At 39.9% G+C, this 19,037-nt stretch overlaps 1 protein-coding gene across 3 annotated transcripts in view; it reads right to left on the bottom strand.

The window, feature by feature from the left end:
- The window catches only part of LOC104588665 (V-type proton ATPase subunit a1-like), a 90,476-nt gene that overhangs the window by 29,323 nt on the left and 42,116 nt on the right, over nucleotides 1-19,037 (bottom strand). For all 3 annotated transcript variants that reach the window (XM_088897477.1, XM_010246689.3, XM_088897478.1), the window contains exon 11: nucleotides 2,552-2,705. In XM_088897477.1, the coding sequence (XP_088753603.1) occupies nucleotides 2,552-2,705 (154 nt within the window). The remainder of the gene's footprint in view (nucleotides 1-2,551; nucleotides 2,706-19,037) is intronic.

A 19,037-nucleotide genomic window follows, 5' to 3' on the forward strand; every position in this document is an offset into this window, starting at 1 on the left:
CACACTTAAGTAAGGGCATTTTTGTCTTTGTAAAGATCATTAGAATCTAATGAAGATTAAGGGGGTCGATTGTAGGTGTAATCCAACAGATTTCGACAGACCCTTATTTTCTTTCTTCTTCTTCTCTTCTTCTTCCTCTTCTCCTTCCTTCTCTTCCTGGTTCAGACTACTGTAGCAGCATTCGAAACAACCTCCCTTTTTTTCATTTACCCCCTTTGGTTTTAATCCAGCATGTGCAAAATGTTCTGGGGGAGGTGGGATCTGTAGCTATACCTATCACTTGCTCTCTTCACTACTCACCATAGAGTACGCTTGAGTAAGTGACACTTCATCCTTGGCTAGAATATTTTGCCTTGTAATATCAAATTCAGGATTGAGTCCTGTAAGGAATTCAAACACTCTATTTCTTTCCACAAATTTTCTGAAAGTTTCTGCATCTTTGGTGCTTTCCCATACGACTGCTTCCATAACATCTATCTCCTGCCATAGTGACTTTAACATTGAATTGTAGACAGCCACACTCTTCTCCCCATATTTTAAAATTTTCACTTCATTCTTCAATTTGTAGGCCCTTGCAACATTTAATTTTTGAGAGTATGTTTCTGTAACACTATCCCAAATCTCCTTGGCTGAAGTCATCCATAGATAGTGTTGACTTATGTGGGGCTGCATAGAATTTACCAACCGCCCAATAACTGTGTAATTATCCTGCATCCATTTTTCATATGTAGGATCAGTCTCTTCCAACATCACCTTACTACCCGTGAGAAACCCTAGTTTACCTCTACTACAGCCATGGATCTTAATAGATTATGCCCAAGCAAGGTAATTTGTTCCGTCATGTTTAATTGTAGTGACTCCTGTCAAAATGGAATCTACGGGACCAACCCCCGACACCGGGATCGGCTTCATCTCACTTCCAGATTGCTCCATCAATCAAATGAAAATCAAAAAACAATGTTTTCAAACTTTATAGACCTAACTAAGGTCAATCAAACACTCAAAAGTCCCAAAACTAGGGTTTCACCGTACCTGGCCTCTGGAGAGAGAGAGAAGAAGTAGCCACTCAAACCAGAGCAATCCAAACCACTTCCAACTGCAGCCGCCCACTTTTGGAGATAAAAAAGGAACCCTCCAAGCCTTGAGCGACACACCCAAACAGCCTCTTAAACCCGTAACTGGAAACTCTCTAGTCGGCTAGGGTTTTGGGAAAAATTTTGCAGCCCACTTTCTTGGCAATCTTCGGCCAGCTTTTGACTCTCCAAACCCTCTACCAACTAGGCAAACAAGATCTCTGATTGATCAGCAATTTATCTCTCCATACACCTTTCGATTAGAAAAAAAGTGTATGGGAAAAAAAGGAAAAAAAAAGGAAAATGAAGGAAGACCTACTCTGATACCAAGATGTGATTCAGACCAATAAGATTAGCAGAAATATTTAGGTTAGAGCAGAAAGAAGGAAGGAAGAAGAGGAAGACAGCAAGAAGAAGAAGGAAAAATGGAGAAGAAAGGAGAAAGAAAGGAGGAGTTCGATAATCTCCTCTTTCCCCAACTCTAATCTTTTACTAAACTTACTTAAGTTACATAATTTACAAGGAGGCCCTTAAGTAGGCGTCCACATCAGCAATACACTTAAAAAACAAAACAGAAGCTAAAGACCCATAAAGAAAGAAGGCCCAATAAGAAAACATAACAAGAAGGAACTAATAAGAATGACACTAAAGAACTAAGGCCCATTCGGCCCAGTCTCTCTACAACCAATATCATGTTCCCTTCATCTGCCTCCATCTCAAGATCTTTATTCAAACTCCAAGAAATTAAATCACCAATTCATGAGTAATTCTTGCAATCCTTTCTCTTAAATATTTTTAAAAATTTTTTATTCATCATTTTTTTAAATTTTCCCATCAGAAAATTTTCATTCAAGTTGGTACAAACAACTGTGGAAATAATATTTAAAAAAGAATCTATCTACTCCATCAAGTATGATTGTAAAAATCTTACCATTTATAATAGGATTCACGATTACAATCACAAATTCCAAGGGTTGCAATTTGAATCTTTTATGGAAAAAGATCTTACAATTACTATTTGAATCTTATGTTCAATTTGTGAATCTCATAACTTATCTAATTCCAGCTATTCAAATCAATTAGACCAGGTCCTAGTTTTCTTTTCTTTTTGCATTTGTATGAATTGTGTATGGCAAAAAGTGAGTAACATAACAATATATACAGGATACACAAAAAGGGGCAAACAGATCAGCAAGCAGAAATGTATAGTGACTCACTATACATGTTTTGTCCATGGTGTTTTAGATGATGAATATAATACTAGTTTATCTTTTGCTCAAAAAAATATATATTACAGTTATAAAACTAATGTTTAAAGAACCTATTATTTCTTGAAGCTTAGGCTTGTCATGAAACCCATTTACACTCTAGAAACACAATGCAGAAGTTTTCAGTAAAAGGACGAATAAATATGACTAAGAAATGAACCAAGACAACAACAGTACTCTTCATTTCACTATATATAGAAGAATGCATACCCGAGAACCAAGCCTGCTCTCACAAGCGATTAGAATTATTGCACCCAACAGCAAGCATATTCCATGCCCCCAGTCCCCAAACATCACGGCAAAAAGAAAAGGAAATGTAATAACAGTATAAACAGCAGGATTTGCTTCCTGGTATCCAGCAACACTGCAAAAAAGGAAAACAAAGATTGTTGTCTTAACGATTGAAGAATTATTGAGAACTGCACTTTTAATTTAACAAAAATGAGCAGTTAAGTGGTTTTCAGGAAAAAACTGCACGAAATCCCCTCAATTAATCAAGCATCAAACATAAACACAAATTCACCTTTCAGAAATACACTTTTGTCAAAGGCATTCCTGTTCCTCTCTCACCATAACCCCCAGCACACCAAAAGATGTTATGCTCTAAAAGATCTTAGCTTGGGGGGATTATGTGGAGAGCTCTTAAACGGTGCAAAGCAATAAAACAAAAAACACTAGCACCCTACATAAGATAAAAAGACAAAACCCTCCTTGAACTGCTTGCATGTGACACAAATACTTGCTAGCAACCTTCTACTTTTCAAGTGGTTAAGTCTTAAAAGAGGATACTGTCCAAGTAAATGAGCCCAAATGAAAGCTTCCACTCCACATGGAACACATGAGCAAAAAGCTACTTATAAGAGGCACATGTTAGATGGTTCCCTTCTGGAAGCTACAATATGCAAACCTATTCTAGCTGGTTACACTCCAAATAAAGAAAAGAAAAAATAGATTTAATTTAATGTGTTTATGTTAAAGTGAGCCGAATAGGGGTAGTTTAGTCATCTTATGTTTGTTAAGTAGTTTGCTTATGTGGCAGTTTTATTAGAGACACTCTGCCCCACACTTAAGGGTAGTTTAGTCTTTGTAAAGGTCATTAGAATCTAATAAAGATTAAGGGGATCGACTGAATGGGTAGTCCATCAGATTTCGACAGACCCTTATTTTCTTTCTTCTTCTTCACTTCTTCCTCTTCTTCTTCCTTCTCTTCCTGGTTCGGGTTACTGTAGCAGCATTCGAAACATGGTATCAGAGCCATGTTCCTGACCTACTTCAGTTGGTAAAGCACCACAGCAGTGTTCGTGACTCTTCTTCCTTCGTTTCTGATCAGTCAATGGAGAGAACTGGTTCGACCTAGGTCTGAAACATCACAGCTCGTCTCTCTCTGCTGCGCATAATCTTCTTCATCAAGAAAAGTGACTTCAGCAGTGAATGGTTGGTTGAGACTCTCAAAGGAAGGTCGGTTATCTCTTCTTCTTGTGTTGCTGGTATTTCTGGGTAGAAACCCTTCAAGAAGCTGTTAGTACTGATCAGAACCTAGAGAACTAGGTTCATTGTTGCCCTAGAACGGGGTGTGTGTACAGTAGCCGAATGGTGTAGGGGCTGCTGTAAGTTGTTGAGTGGTGTTAGGGCTGCTGTAAGTGGCCGAGTGGTGTAAGGTGTAATGCTGTGACCTAGCCGAACTTTTGTGGTTGTGTAGTGCCCTCTTAAAAGTGTTAAACTAGTCTGAACCGGGTGTAACAGGTTTGACTATGTTGTGGTGCTTGTGTTGCACAATCTTTATTGAGTGGTTGTAAGAGGGCTTACATGTGATTAGTGAGTGTTAAATTGATTCTTATGTGGTTCGTGGTGTTGTGAAATCAGCAGTAGTGTGAATAAGAACAAGGCGTGTGTATCCACTGTTGTGTTTAGGGGTTGCTATAAGTGCTGGAACATCAATTTTTGGATAACAGCAGTCAGCTTGTTGCTGAGAATTCAGGTTGAGGCAACTGTGAAAGGTACCATGGCAGAGATGGGTGTAATGATCAGAAAACTAGTGTGGTGGTTTCCCCTGACTACCTAGGTGTACAGATGACATCAATTAAACTGAATGGGGAGAACTATGTTCCATGGGCTAAATCTGTGGAAGTTTTCCTCAAGGCAAAGAGGAAAGTGAAGCACATAAAAGATGAGAAACCACCAGCTGACTCCCCAGGGTTTGATGATTGGGAACAAAAAGATGCTCAAATCATGACTTGGCTATGGAACAGTATGGAACCAAAAATTAGTGCCAACTTCATGTTTCTTGGTATGGCTAAGGATATATGGGAACATGCTAAGAAGTTGTATTCTGGACAAGATAATACAACGAGTATATCAACTTTATCAGGAGTACTTTGATTTGCAACAAGGAAACAAAACACTAGAAGAGTACTATGCCAGCATGAAGAATATAAGGAATGAACTCAATGTCTATCATCCCCTCACTCCAGATATTAAAGTTCAGCAACAGCAAAGGGAACAACTAGATGTTACAAGATTCTTGGTGGGGCCGAAATCGGAGTATGAACCAGTTAGTGCCCAAATATTAGGGAGCTCCACCCTTCCTACACTTTAGGAAGTATTCTCACGGCTTCGCAGAATTTCTTTGGGACAGACAGAGAATCCCACACAGTCTGATAGATCAGCACTCTGCAAGGAAGTGTACTCATTGTGGCAGGGAAGGACACACAGTGAATTTCTGTTATGACCTACATGGCCCTCCCTCTAAATGGGCTAATCATGTTGTAGCAGGTGAGGTTGACATCAGTGACAGTAAATAGGTAGACCAAACTCCTCCCACATCTACATCTACTTCTGGGAGGGAGATGTGTTAGACAGTTTTGTATGCCCTTAGCTTCAATCTGATTTGATGTTCGATATTTAATGTAAATAAATAAAGTGCATGTTTGATTCATGTTGTTTTGTATGATTCTGTGTAAGACCCTAAAACTGGACACTTATTGAGACTCGTGTTAGTTTTAAATGTTCACAGCCATTGGATAAGTTTGGGGAGATTTATCCTGCCAAGGCTGATACTGGTGTGCCGCCAACTGTTGGGATGGCCTGTCTCGGCCACCAGGGTAAGACCCAAGGCACGTGCAATATGGGATTACTCAAATCCTTGAACCGGACCAGATTTCCAGTATTGCCCTGGACCTTAGAGATAGATGGGCAAAACTGAAAAGTTACACTTGACCCCTAGACTCGATTATGATACTTCACTAGATGTCGGATTGGGCTGTCTTTGATATGCCAATCAGTGAGATCCTTAGCGGGGGTCAAAACCTGGGCATGTTGGGGCAGTCTGAGAATTCATCTGAGTGGGTGATCATAGTGGCAGGATCAGCCCCTTTGTCAGACAAAGGTAATGATCGGGAATGCACTCTCTCTGATGGAAACCAAACTACCGACAGTTGATTTCAAATCGTTGGAATTTTGTTTTTTGCAAAATTTATGTATATGATATATATTTAAGTATGTTTCCAAAAATGTTTGCAAATGGTTTTAATTCCTAGAATCCATGTGAGTAGAGAGTGCAGCACTATTCCTTGCAGCCGAGGGAGAGGTCCTCTCTTGTTAGGCAGTGCTTAATCATTATGGGCTAAGAAATTAAATGTAAGGCCGTTTAAGATAATACCTGATGGGATAATCTTGCACCTGCCCACAGTCCCTGGGTTTTTATAAGATGGTTTGGCCCAGGGACCACTTAGTGTAAGTGTTGGGCCCATAGGGTCCATGTGATGGGCTCAGGGGTTCACTGGGCTTCTCAGTGAATTTGGCTAGGCCTTGTAATAAAGGCTGGGCCGAACCCATGTGGCTGGTGTGTAGATCAATGCTTGGGTCCCACGCCATACAAAGAAGCCCAACTGGGCAGCAAATTGGAAACCAATTGAGCACTGATTATTAAATGGGCCAAAAGCCCATTTCGAACTGGGCTGATATGATCACCCACTTAAGGGGCGGATCTGAGATTAAGGTTAGCAAAAGGATTGGGCCTTCAACCTAATCCACTCTGGGAGACCAAATTCAAATCAGATTTGAATATGGTAATCTCCTGATAAGATCAAGAGTTATCTAACCTAATCTGCAGATAGGATTAAGATCATCCCCTATCCAGATGCTGATTTGGATTGGGATAACTCCTAATTAGGAGATTTCTTAATCAAGAAGAAAAGAGGAGAAACCTAAAAGAGAGACAACAGAATTCGAACCTAGGGTTTTGAGCAAGAAATCATCTTGTGAATTGAGATAGGATCTCAGACACACTCCAGAGAGAAGAGAAGCAATCTTTGCCATCTTCATCTCAGGAGTTCTCCTCCAGCCACCGCCATTCTCTGAAAAGATTTGATCTTTGAAGAAAAGAAATCAAGAACTTAGTTCTTGGTATCAGTTTTGCAGAAAGAACTGAAAAGATTTGGTGCTCAGAGTTTCCAGAGGGTTCTTGTGAAGGATTCAGTGTGTAGGACGCACTCTGTTGGTTCTGTTCCACACATTGCTGTGCCATCTTCAGCAGGAGCAGATCTTGGTGTCCTCTTTGGGCGTGAACACCAACTTTGGGAGATACTGCTTCTCTGGATTAGGTATAATTCCTCCCTTGTCTTTTGGCTCAGATCTGGTTCGATTATGGTTCAAGTAGGATCCTTCAATATTGTATTCTAAATTTAGGGAATATGATTCCCAGTTGGAAGAAGGTAGGAAAATTTTTGACATTCGCCCACCCATTCCGTAACCTTTTTGGTGTCCATATGATGGATCCTACCATTCTTTCCAGATGGTGAGTGTACCGCATGATGAGTATGAACGATTCCTTCAAACTACTTCACAGCATACCACTGCCACACTTGCCCACTCAGGTATTGCTTGCATGTCATCTAAAACCTCTCCCTGGATTATTGACTCTGGAGCCTCAGATCATATGACCGGGACTCCAGGTGTGTTCTCTTCTCTTTCAGAAACCTCCACATCACAAACTGTTACACTTGCCAATGGGTCCTCATCTCCCATCTCTGGTGTTGGTAATGTTGGCATGGCTTCTGTGCCCTTATCATCTGTTTTATATGTACCTAAGTTTCCATTCAATCTTATGTCTGTTAGTAAAATAACCAAAGCTCTTAACTGTTCTATTACCTTCTTTCCTTCCACTTGTGTTTTTCAGGATCTCAAGACGGGGAAGAAGATTGGTGGGGGGCATGAAGCTGGTGGATTGTATTATCTTGACGGTGGTGGATCTTCAATTGCTCTTCAGACTTCACTTACTCCTCTACAATGGCATTGCCGACTGGGACATCCATCTCTCAAGGCTCTCAAGATGTTGGTTCCGTCATTGAGTCAGTTGTCAGTTTTGCAATGTGAGTCATGTCAGTTTGGTAAACATCGTCGTGTGTCCTTCAGTCCAAGAGTTGAGAGTCCTATGTTGAGTCCTTTTTCTTTGGTTCATTCAGATGTTAGGGGTTCAATCAAAATAGAGTCTTATAATGGGTACAAGTATTTTGTCTCCTTTATTGATGATTGTTCAAGAATGACATGGATTTACTTAATGAAAGAAAGAAGTGAATTACTTTCCATTTTTCAAAAATTCCATGCTGAAATACGCACACAATTTGGTGTTCCAATCAAAGTTCTCCGTTCAGATAATGGTCGTGAATACTTTCTTACTTCATTTCAACAGTATTTAGAACATGGCATTATTCATCAGACCTCATGTGCATTCACCCCTCAACAAAATGGGGTAGCTGAACGGAAGAACTGTCAGCTTCTTGAAACTGCTCGATCTATTCTTCACCACATGAATGTTCCTAAACGGTTTTGGAGTGATGCTGTACTCACTGCATGTTTCCTCATTAATCGGATGCCCTCTTTCATTCTTCAAGGTCGGTCACCCTTCTCTCTCTTGTTTCCTACTTTATCTCCATTTCCATTAACTCCTCGTGTCTTTGGTTGTGTGTGCTTTGTTCACAATCTGAGTGCTAGAATAGACAAGCTAGATGCACGATCAATTAAATGTGTCTTCCTTGGCTACTCTCGGACCCAAAAAGGGTACAAGTGTTATAATCCCATTACCCGAAAGTGCTATGTCTGCCCTGATGTCACCTTTTTTGAGTCTGTACCCTTCTTCTCAAGTCCTGAAGCACCTTCGTCTCCACCCTTCCCCTTCCTCTTCCTGTCAGTGATCCAATTCCAAATGCTGTTGTTGGAGTAAACTCATCACCTCATCCAGTGCAGATCACCACCGAACGACCACCGATCCGACAAGTGTATACACGTTGAACGACACCGGCCCCTCCTCCAGCTTCTACCTCATCTGCGGATCCTCTCATGGCTCCTATTGCTGAACCTTCAGACCTTGACCTACCCATTGCCTTACGGAAAGGTAAACGCAGTTCTACCCTCCATCCCATTTCCAATTTTGTTTCATTATCTCGTCTTTCTACCTCACATCGCCAGTTTGTTTCACTTTTGTCCTCTATTTCCATACCTAACAATGTTCAAGAAGCTCTTAGTTCACCTGGATGGCGGCGGGCAATGGATGAGGAACTTTCTGCTCTTCAACATACTCAAACGTGGGAACTTACTACTCTCCCACCTAGTAAGCATGTTGTGGGCTGTAAATGGGTGTATACTGTGAAATACTTGCCAGATGGTAGTGTGGAGCGTCTGAAGGCCAGACTTGTTGCTAAAGCTAACTCACAGTTGTATGGAGTGGACTACATAGATACATTCTCTCTGGTGGCTGAGATTGGTTTTGTTCGTGTACTAATTTCCCTGGCAGTTATGTATGATTGGCCTCTGTTTCAACTTGACATAAAAAATGCCTTCCTCCATGGTGATCTGGTGGAGGAGGTATATATGGAGCAACCACCTGGGTTTGTGGCTCAGGGGGAGGATGGTAAGGTGTGCAGACTGAAGAAGGCAATTTATGGGTTGAAGCAATCACCACGTGCTTGGTTCGGGAAGTTCAGCGAAGTGGTGAAGAGTTTTGGAATGAAGCAATGCCAGGTTGATCACTCAGTGTTCAGCTATGACTTAGAAGCTGGGAAGATCTTATTAGTGGTCTATGTGGATGATATTGTCATTACTGGCAGTGATAAATTGGGGATTGGCAAACTAAAGGTATTTCTGCAAAATCATTTTCAAACAAAAGACCTTGGAACATTAAAGTATTTCTTGGGAATAGAAGTTGTCAGGTCAAAACAAGGTGTAAATCTGTGCCAAAGGAAATATGTTCTTGATCTATTGGAAGAAACAGGACTGTTAGGTGCAAAACCGGCTGAGACCCCTATGGAACCAAATGTTAAGTTGAGCAGTGATACAAGAGAAGTATTTGAAGATCCTGGAAGGTATAGATGACCAGTGGGAAAGCTGAACTATCTGACTATCACGAGACCCGGCATCTCCTTTGCAGTCAGTGTGTGAGCCAATTCATGCAGAACCCTCGTATACCTCACTGGGATGTAGTTCTTAGAATTGTAAGGTATCTGAAAGGAGCTCCAGGCCGTGGGCTATTGTATAAACCAGGAGGAAAAGTTGAAGTAGTTGGGTATACAGATGCAGACTGGGCAGACTCAGTGAATGACAGAAGATCTACTACAGGCTATTGCACATTTCTTGGAGGAAATCTTGTGACATGGAAGAGTAAAAAGCAGACGGTTGTGGCCAGAAGCAGTGCTGAAGCCGAGTATAGGGCCATGGCACACACTACCTGTGAATTAGTGTGGTTGAGGAATCTCCTACAAGAAATTGGGTTTCACTTGGATAAACCTATGAGATTGTACTGTGACAATCAAGCTGCACTCCATATCTCTTCCAACCCTGTCTTTCATGAGAGAACAAAGCACATAAAGGTTGATTGCCACTTTGTGAGGGAGAAGGTTCTTGCTGGAGAGATAAATACAGAACATGTGGGCTCGAATGATCAGTGGGCAGATTTGTTTACAAAAGTTCTAAGCTTAGGTAAAGTGAACTATCTATGTAACAAGCTGGGATTATATGACATATATTCTCCAGGTTGAGGGGGAGTGTTAAAGTGAGCCAAATAGGGGTAGTTTAGTCATCTTATGTTTGTTAAGTAGTTTGCTTATGTGGCAGTTTTATTAGAGACACTCTGCCCCACACTTAAGGGTAGTTTAGTCTTTGTAAAGGTCATTAGAATCTAATAAAGATTAAGGGGGTCGACTGAATGGGTCGTCCATCAGATTTCGACAGACCCTTATTTTCTTTCTTCTTCTTCTCTTCTTCTTCCTTCTCTTCCTGGTTCGGGTTACTGTAGCAGCATTCGAAACAGTTTACTTTCCAAACTTTTAATTCACTTTCTCCTTCCTTCTGGGTGGAAGCAGTCTCCACACCTCTGTGCTTCATCAATTACCTCTCTTCTTCCGTGTTGTATGATTTTCCTTTTTTATCAGTAACAGTGAAATTTTATTAATCTAATATGAAAGAAAGATATAAATACAATATGCTAATGATCCCTTGTATATAGGCTGCCTGCATCCTTATCCCCTAATCTTTGCTTTAGTATTGCTAGATTACAAGTTTTCCCAGTGCAAATTAAGTTTTTACATCATTTTACTAACTATTCCATGCTCCATGCGCTTGGTTGTGTTCAGTTTGTGCGCTTACCCCCATAAGTATGCACTAAGCTTTCCTCACAAATTGTTATGTCTGTTCCTGTTGCATGTAATTTTGAATATAAAGGATTTCTCTGCTATGATCTTACCATCTGTTGCATTCATATTTCTGGAGATTTGGTCTTTCTTGAACAAGTTTATTATTTTGGGTCTATTGCAAAGTATTCTACTACACCTACAGTTATTTTTCACAACTTTGATGTCCTAGAAATCCTAGAGCCCATTTTGGAAATCACTTCTCTTGCTCCAAAGAAGCAACTAATTTGCTAGCAATAACTACTTAATCCACCTAAAGGCCTTTACCCTTAACTACCAATGGATGGTTCCTTGTAATACTCTTTACCTTTAATAAGTTGTTTTGATCTTCCTGAATGAGTATTCTATCATGGTTCATCATTCTACCTCTACCTGCATCTCTCATCCTCCAGATTGCTATAGGTTTCCTTCCACTGATAGCTCCTTATCTATTATTCTTGATTCCATATATATGCATCTACCACTTGCTAGCAAGTAGCATCTATCCCTTGGTGGAAAGAAGCCATTACTGTAGAAATGCAAGCTCTTGAATAATGATAACTAGGAGATGATTCCTCACAAGGTGCATTTGTAATAGGAAGAAAATAGATCTCCATAAAGATGAAGTTTTATGGGACTGCTTATTGGTATAAGACACATTGAGTAGCTTAGGAATACAAACAGGAATATTAGAGATGCCTATGATGAGACTTGACCTCAGTAGTCAAGGTGGCCATTCTCAGGGTCCCACTCAATGGATGGTTTATCAGAAAGATGTCAGAATGGTTTCTTCCATAATCATGTTGAGAGAAACCATGTACATGAACCTTCAACTTGGCTATTTAATTGACAAAACTTTGGTCTAGAAATGCTCAAACCATGCTCTTGAAGCTTGCTTAAAACCACATAGAGAATTTTTTAAGGTTATTAACAATGTTGAGTCCATTAACAATAGTCATGATTCATCATTATTTATGTCTCATCAACTGATCAACAGCAATGTGGATGACATCCTATTTTTGATGATTATGAGGAGGGTATCCAGCACCTCAAAGTGCTCTTATATTGTTCCTTCAAGATGAAGGACCTTGGACCAATTACTTTCTTGGGTTGGAGGTTTATACTTCACACTGTGGATGCTTTGTGAAATCAACAGAAACATACTTTAGATCTAATCAAACTTGCTGACTTAACTGATGAGGAAGTAGATGGACACTCACATGGAGATTAACTTAAAATAATTAAAAAGTAGCATCTCACTATTGAATAAAAACCATGAGGCTAGGCGACAGGGGGGTGGCTTATTGCCTAGTTGCCTAAGCAATGACTTTTTTTTTTGAATAACAACCATGAATCCTGGGGCAATTCCCTAGGTTTCATAGCAAGCAGCAACAATCTTTCAGTATTAATTGTTTATAATCTTCATGAAAAAATGTATAAACTTCATTTAAAACATAGAAAATTAACATACTCATGAAAAATAGAAAAAAAAAAAGAAATTTCAGAAAATAAAGGAGCTGAGTCTTTATTTTTGTCCTACAAAAGGAAGAAAAGAAAAAAAAGGAAGAAGAAAATAACCAATATGTGTTGATTGGACAAAATTTTGAGTTCTTTCATGTTTACCAGTTCAGGTTTTGAAGTCTTTGAGTGTTCAAGACACTGTAAATGTTGATTGAACCCTAACAAATAAGGTAATAAAAAGAAACTAGTATTTTAACTCAAACTGAATAATTTTTTGAGAAAAGGATAAGTTTTATTGCAAAAGAAAGGGAAAGATGTACAAAAGTTTTATCAAGGCAGTCTATACATTATTAAGCTCTTAGAAAGGTCTTTGGAGATTTGAAGTTTCTTAAATGAAACCAAAGAGATCTCAGTGAGAGTTATTCGTAATATCAGGAAGAGTTTAACCAAATAATTTAGTTTAATAATGTTTGTTTTAAAAAGTTAGGAATATAAAGTACCCAAGAGCACCCTATAAAAAGTGATTAAGCAAGGCAACCCTCCATAAGTGCCTTATCAACTAGGAATTACCTTGACAACTATGACCAAAGGAAGTCTCTTCTTTCATATGATAGCGGTTTTTTCTTTTGTACCATTTGTGGTAACAACAGCAGAATGCACTTAGTGGGTGGTTTGTTTTTTTTCATTTGACGTCAGCATGTTCGTTTTTGGTTAGTGAGTCACAAGGAAGTGTTGTGACAATGTTAAATTCATCACTTTGCATGTTAGGCTACCTTGGCATTACTTGACTGCCATAGTCAATGTTTTCAACCTGTCATTGGCCTAAACAGTCAAACCATCCAAACCATCACCTGGCCCCTTTTCCAGGTCTAGTTTTCCCATAACCTACAAATCAGTCATAAACCAATGACTTGGTTAGAAACATGCCAATTCAGGCAGTTGAACCATTGACCCATTCAACCCAGTCGCCAAGTCATGGGTTGCATACCAAAATGTATTGAAACTTCTAGAGGCCATAACTTTGCGCTCAATTATTAGATTGGGGTGATCTTTTTAGTTTTGGGTAACTTTTCAAGATCTATGAGCTCCCAAGGAGCTAAAAGTGCCTTGGCTCACTATTTTTGCCAAAAAAAAAAAACTTTTGGCCTCAAATTTCAATTTTTATCTTTTTTTAGTTTACAAAAAATTTAATATCTAAAATAAAAATATAAACTAAACCTAAAATAAACTATATATACACATGGTACATGTACACAAGGTACAAAATTTCATCACATATCGGACGTATAAGCCCTACCCAATATACAAAATATTAAGTATTTTATATTTTTAATATTTTCAAGGGGTAGGGCCTTGCTAAGACTGGCCCCTTGTAAAATTTGAAAACAAACTAAAAAAAAGAAGCATGTGGATTAAACCATTGGTATGAAGGTGAGAGTGCATTTGGTTAAAAGATGCACCAATTCATTTGCAGATGAACTCGCTAAACAAGGGGTGGGAAGGAATCAGTTGCTTTGGGCTACTTTATAATGTTGTATCTATTTGGGGGAGAGTTAACTTAAGAGAATTTACCTCCCCCCACCATTGTACTTGATTCTTACTTTTTAATGAAAATTTTCTGTTATTGATAAAAAAAAGAAAAAAAAAACATGTTAGGCTACCTTTATATTTCGAAATTGTCATAGTAAGGCGGTAAACCATAGAGGCAATCTTTACTTTTTGATATGTTACAGGGTTGTTATTGTGTCATTTGGGGTAGCAGCAGCTGGATGCACTCACTAGATAATTTGGTTTTTCATTTGGTTAATATCATCTCTATGTTTTATTAGAGGACCACAAAATAAGTGTTGTAATCATGTAAACACATCAAAACCAAAACAACCAAGCAAGCACTCACTGGGTTATTTGTTTTTTCATTTGGTTGATAGCATGTCGTTTTTTTTTTTTTTTTTTTTTTTTGGGGGGGGGGGGGAGGGGAAGTAAAATAAAAGGATTTTTATTAAAAAAAAAAGTACAATAAAGGTGATAAGATATCACCCACTAAAAACAAGCAAAAGAAATAAGAGAAAAAACAAACTCCCAGACCCAAAAACAATAGAAAGGAAAAACCAAGCATGTCGTGTTTTATTAGAGTTCCAAAAGAAAGTGTTGTGGCCATGCAAACTCATTGCTCCACATGTTAAGCTATCTTTGTATTTCTTGATTTTGAAAGGCAATGGACCCTAGAGGCATAGTTTTTAAGGTATCAAGGTGAGGGTAGGTGATAGTTTTTCTTATTTTTTTGAATAAATCCCATCTTTCACTATTAATTGTTGCCTAGCCTCCTAGGTGATGTTTTTTTCTTTTGAATAATAACCATGAATCCTAGCCTCCTAGGGTAATTCCTTAGGTTTCATGGCAAGCAACAACCATCTTTTGCTATTAATTGTCTATAATCTTCACAAAAAAATGTATAAGCTTCATTTGAAACATAGAAAATCAACATATTCATGAAAAATGGAAGAAAAGAAATTTCAGAAAATAGAGGGTCTAAGCCTCTATTTTTGTCCTAGGAAAAGAAGAAGAAAAGAAAGGGTGGAAGAAGATGATGAAAATAAATATGAGTTGATTGGATAAGATTTTGAGTTTTTCCATGCTTATCAGTTCAAGTTTTGTATTCTCCAAGGGTCCAAAGTAATGTACATGTTGATTGAACACTAACAAATGAGAAAAATAACAAAAAAAGGAATTACTGTTCTAATTAAAACTGAACAATTTAGTTTAATAATGTCTATTCTATTTTTATAATCTTAAAAAGTTAGGAATATAAAAGTATACAAGAGCACTGTGGTGATTCGTGGGGATTGGGAGAGAGAGAGAGGGAGAGAGAGGTACGGTTGAGAGGAAAAAGTCACTACTGGCAGCCGCCAGTTTTCTATTTATATTAACTTCATAAAAGAGTCTGAAATTACAAGTATGCCCCTGGCGGCATATCCTAGAAATAAAATAATAAGAAAAAAGGAAAGAAGAAGAAAAAAACAAGTAATTGTAACTGTAACTGTAGCTATTAAATAAGCCTTACAACACTCCCCCTCAAGTTGGGCTGAAGATGTCTATCATGCCCAGCTTGTCACATAACTCATTGTGCCGTGAGCATGGAAGCCCCTTTGTAAGGACATCAGCAAGTTGTTCCTTGGAGTTGACATAAGGGATGCAAATTTCCCTTTTTTCCAGTTTCTCCCTTATGAAGTGTTTGTCCACCTCAATATGCTTGGTCCTCTCATGTAGGACTGGATTGCTGGCGATGTTTATTGCAGCCTTGTTGTCACAGTAAAGGGACATAGGACTGTGAACAACAACTCCAAGCTCCCCTAGAAGGTTCTTTAGCCAAAGGACTTCAGCCACCCCATGTGCCATAGCTCTATATTCAGCTTCAGCACTTGACCTTGCTACCACACTTTGTTTCTTGCTCTTCCAGGTCACCAAATTTCCTCCTACAAATGTGCAATACCCACTCGTGGACTTTCTATCATCCACAGCTCCTGCCCAATCAACATCTATAAAGACTTCCACCTTTAGGTGATTGTGTTTACTGAATAGTAGGCCTGTTCCTGGATATTTCTTCAAGTATCTAAGAACTCTCTCTGCTGCCTCCATGTGTGGCTTCTTAGGAGAGTGCATAAACTGGCTCAGGACCCCAACGGAGTAGGCAATGTCTGGACGGGTCATGGACAGATAAATCAGCTTTCCCACTAACTTTTGGAACTGCTTCACATCTTTCAGAGGTTCACCAACACAGTCACCTAGCTTGTGATCCACATCCATAGGAGTATCTGCCAACCTTACACCTAATTTACCTGTGTCCCGTAATAGATCAAGGGTGTATTTCCTTTGGGAGACAAAGAAACCCTTTTCTGAGCGGGCAACTTCAATCCCAAAGAAATACTTCAGGAGTCCTAGATCTTTCACTTCAAATTTTGATGCAAGGAATTGTTTCAAGTTTTGTATCTCTAAGCTCCAACTTCCTATAATGATGATATCATCTACATACACTATCAATACAGCAACCTGCTCCTAACATCTCTTCACAAAGAGTGTATGATCTGACTGACATTGTTTGAATCCCATCTCTTGAACTGCCATGTGAAACTTGCTGAACTAGGCTCTGGGAGACTGTTTTAAGCCATAGAGAGACTTTCGTAGCTTGCACACCTTATTTTCACTCCCCTTGGCACAGAATCCAGGAGGCTAAACCATGTATACCTCTTCTTCTAAGTCACCATTCAGGAAAGCATTCTTTATGTCCAGTTGATGCAGTTCCCAGTCAAAATTAGCAGCTAAGGACAGGAGAACCCTAATCGAGTTCATCTTAGCCACCGGGGCAAAAGTCTCATCATAGTCAACCCCATGTACTTGTGTTTACCCTTTGGCTACTAGTCTTGCTTTGTACCTTTCAACTGTTCCATCTGCCTTGTGCTTAACTGTGAACACCCATCTGCACCCCATGGGGTCTTTCCCCTCTGGAGGATCCACCAATTCCCAAATCTGATTTTTGTGGAGGGCATTAATCTCCTCCTTCATGGCATCTACCCATTCAGGGCATTTTAAGGCTTCTATAACATTTTTGGGAACATGGATGCAATCAATTGCCAATAAGAAGGCTCAGTACGAGGGAGAAATGTGGTCATAGGAAACAAAGTGGGTAATGGGGTGTTTGGTAGTGCAGGACCTGACTCCCTTTCGTTGGGCAAGAGGGATGCCAAGGTCATCCACAGTAGGAGTAGGGTGAGGGGATGGACTTACCTCCTGGGAGTCTGATGATGTCGGTTGCTCAGTGTTTGGCTGCTCCACATTTCTATCACCCCGCTGATCTCTCCGACGTGTACGTTGGAAGACACGGAAGGGAGTAAGGTCCGGAATAAAAGGAAGAGATACCTGAACCTGCTTCTCCTCTTCCACACTACGACTCTCCCCTTGAGGAGAAGGAGGGAAGAATGGCTCGGACTCAAAGAAGGACACGTCCATAGACACAAAGACTTTACGACTAACTGGGTCAAAGCACCGATACCTTTTTTGAGAGGAGGGGTACCCCAGAAAAACACAAGGAATGGACCGAGGGTCTAACTTATCTCGGGATGGAGACAAATCATGGACAAAGGCCCAACAACCAAAGACTCATGGGGATGGAAAATAAAGGAGACTAAGGGTATAACAACTTATGAGGGGCCATGTAGTTCAATACTCTGGAGGGCATGCGGTTGATGACATACGCAGCTGCAAATATAGCATCCACCCAAAACCTCTTTGGGACATTCATGTGTAACATCATCTCGCAAGCTACCTCAAGAAGATGTTTGTTTTTCCTTTCTGCAACACCATTTTGTTGTGATGTTCTGGCGCATGAGCTCCTATGAATAGATCCGTGGGAGGCGAAGAACTCATTGAGCTCCCCATGGAAGTACTCCTTCGCATTATCAGATTGGAAGATCTGTATTTCAACATGGAACTGCATGAACACCATCCTTTGGAAGTCTTTCACTATCTTCGGAACCTCGTCTCTGTTATGCATAGGAATCACCCATGTATAGCGAGAGTAATCATCGATCAATGTAACAAAGTACTTATATCTGCCCTCAGAGATTACATTGCTAGGCCCCCATACATCAGAATACACAACATGAAAAGGAACATTTGATCTTTTATTGCTTGAGTGAAAAGTTGTTCTACATTGTTTGCTCAACTGACACGTTTGACACATGAACTCTGACACTGAACATGACTTAAATAAAACTGGAAACAAACATTTTATTATGTCGAAAGAAACATGACCTAAACGACTATGCCACAAGAAGATTTGACTCTTATTTGACTGACTATGCGACTCTGAGGATGAAACCGAGAGACCAGCTTTGTTGTCGAGAATGTAGAGACCATCCACTAGGCTTCCTCTACCAATCGTCCTCCCAGAAGTTAGATCCTGAAAAACACATGAGTCAGCAAAAATGTCACACTACAATTCAAGGAGCTTGTAATGCCATTAATTGAAAGCAAGTTTATGGGAAGCTGAGGGACATGCAATACACAATTCAGGTTAAGGCCATGGGGAAGGGATATGGATCATTGGCCTGCAATGGAAGAAAAAGAACCATCTGCAAGTCTCACTCTATCCCTCCTGACAAAAGGCTATAAGACTGGAATAAGTTAGGCTTACCGGTCATGTGGTTGGAAGCCCCTAAGTCAATGATCCAAGGGGAATTTGTGGGAGTGACATGGAATGCAGAAGCCATATTACCTAAAGTAGATGCAAATGAAGTAGAGGGAGTACCAGTGACTGAGCTGTCCATTTGCCGCAAGGCCCTACCATAAGATTCCAGGTGCTCTCTGAATGAATTCATTATATCCTCCTTGGGGTCAGACTTATTAGGGTGGTCCTGGGTGCTACCGGCAGCTTGAGTGTCTTGGGTTGCCACATGTGTTGTGCTCATTTTCTTCAAATGACCTTTACCCTATTCTTGATTCTTTGCTGCCCACTTGGGTTTCCCGTGGATGTCCCAACAAGTGTCACTAGTATGTCGAGAACACCTACAGTGGGTACA

Source organism: Nelumbo nucifera, chromosome 2 (assembly GCF_055504915.1).
Source record: "Nelumbo nucifera cultivar China Antique chromosome 2, China Antique-T2T, whole genome shotgun sequence".
Taxonomy (NCBI): Eukaryota; Viridiplantae; Streptophyta; class Magnoliopsida; order Proteales; family Nelumbonaceae; genus Nelumbo; species Nelumbo nucifera.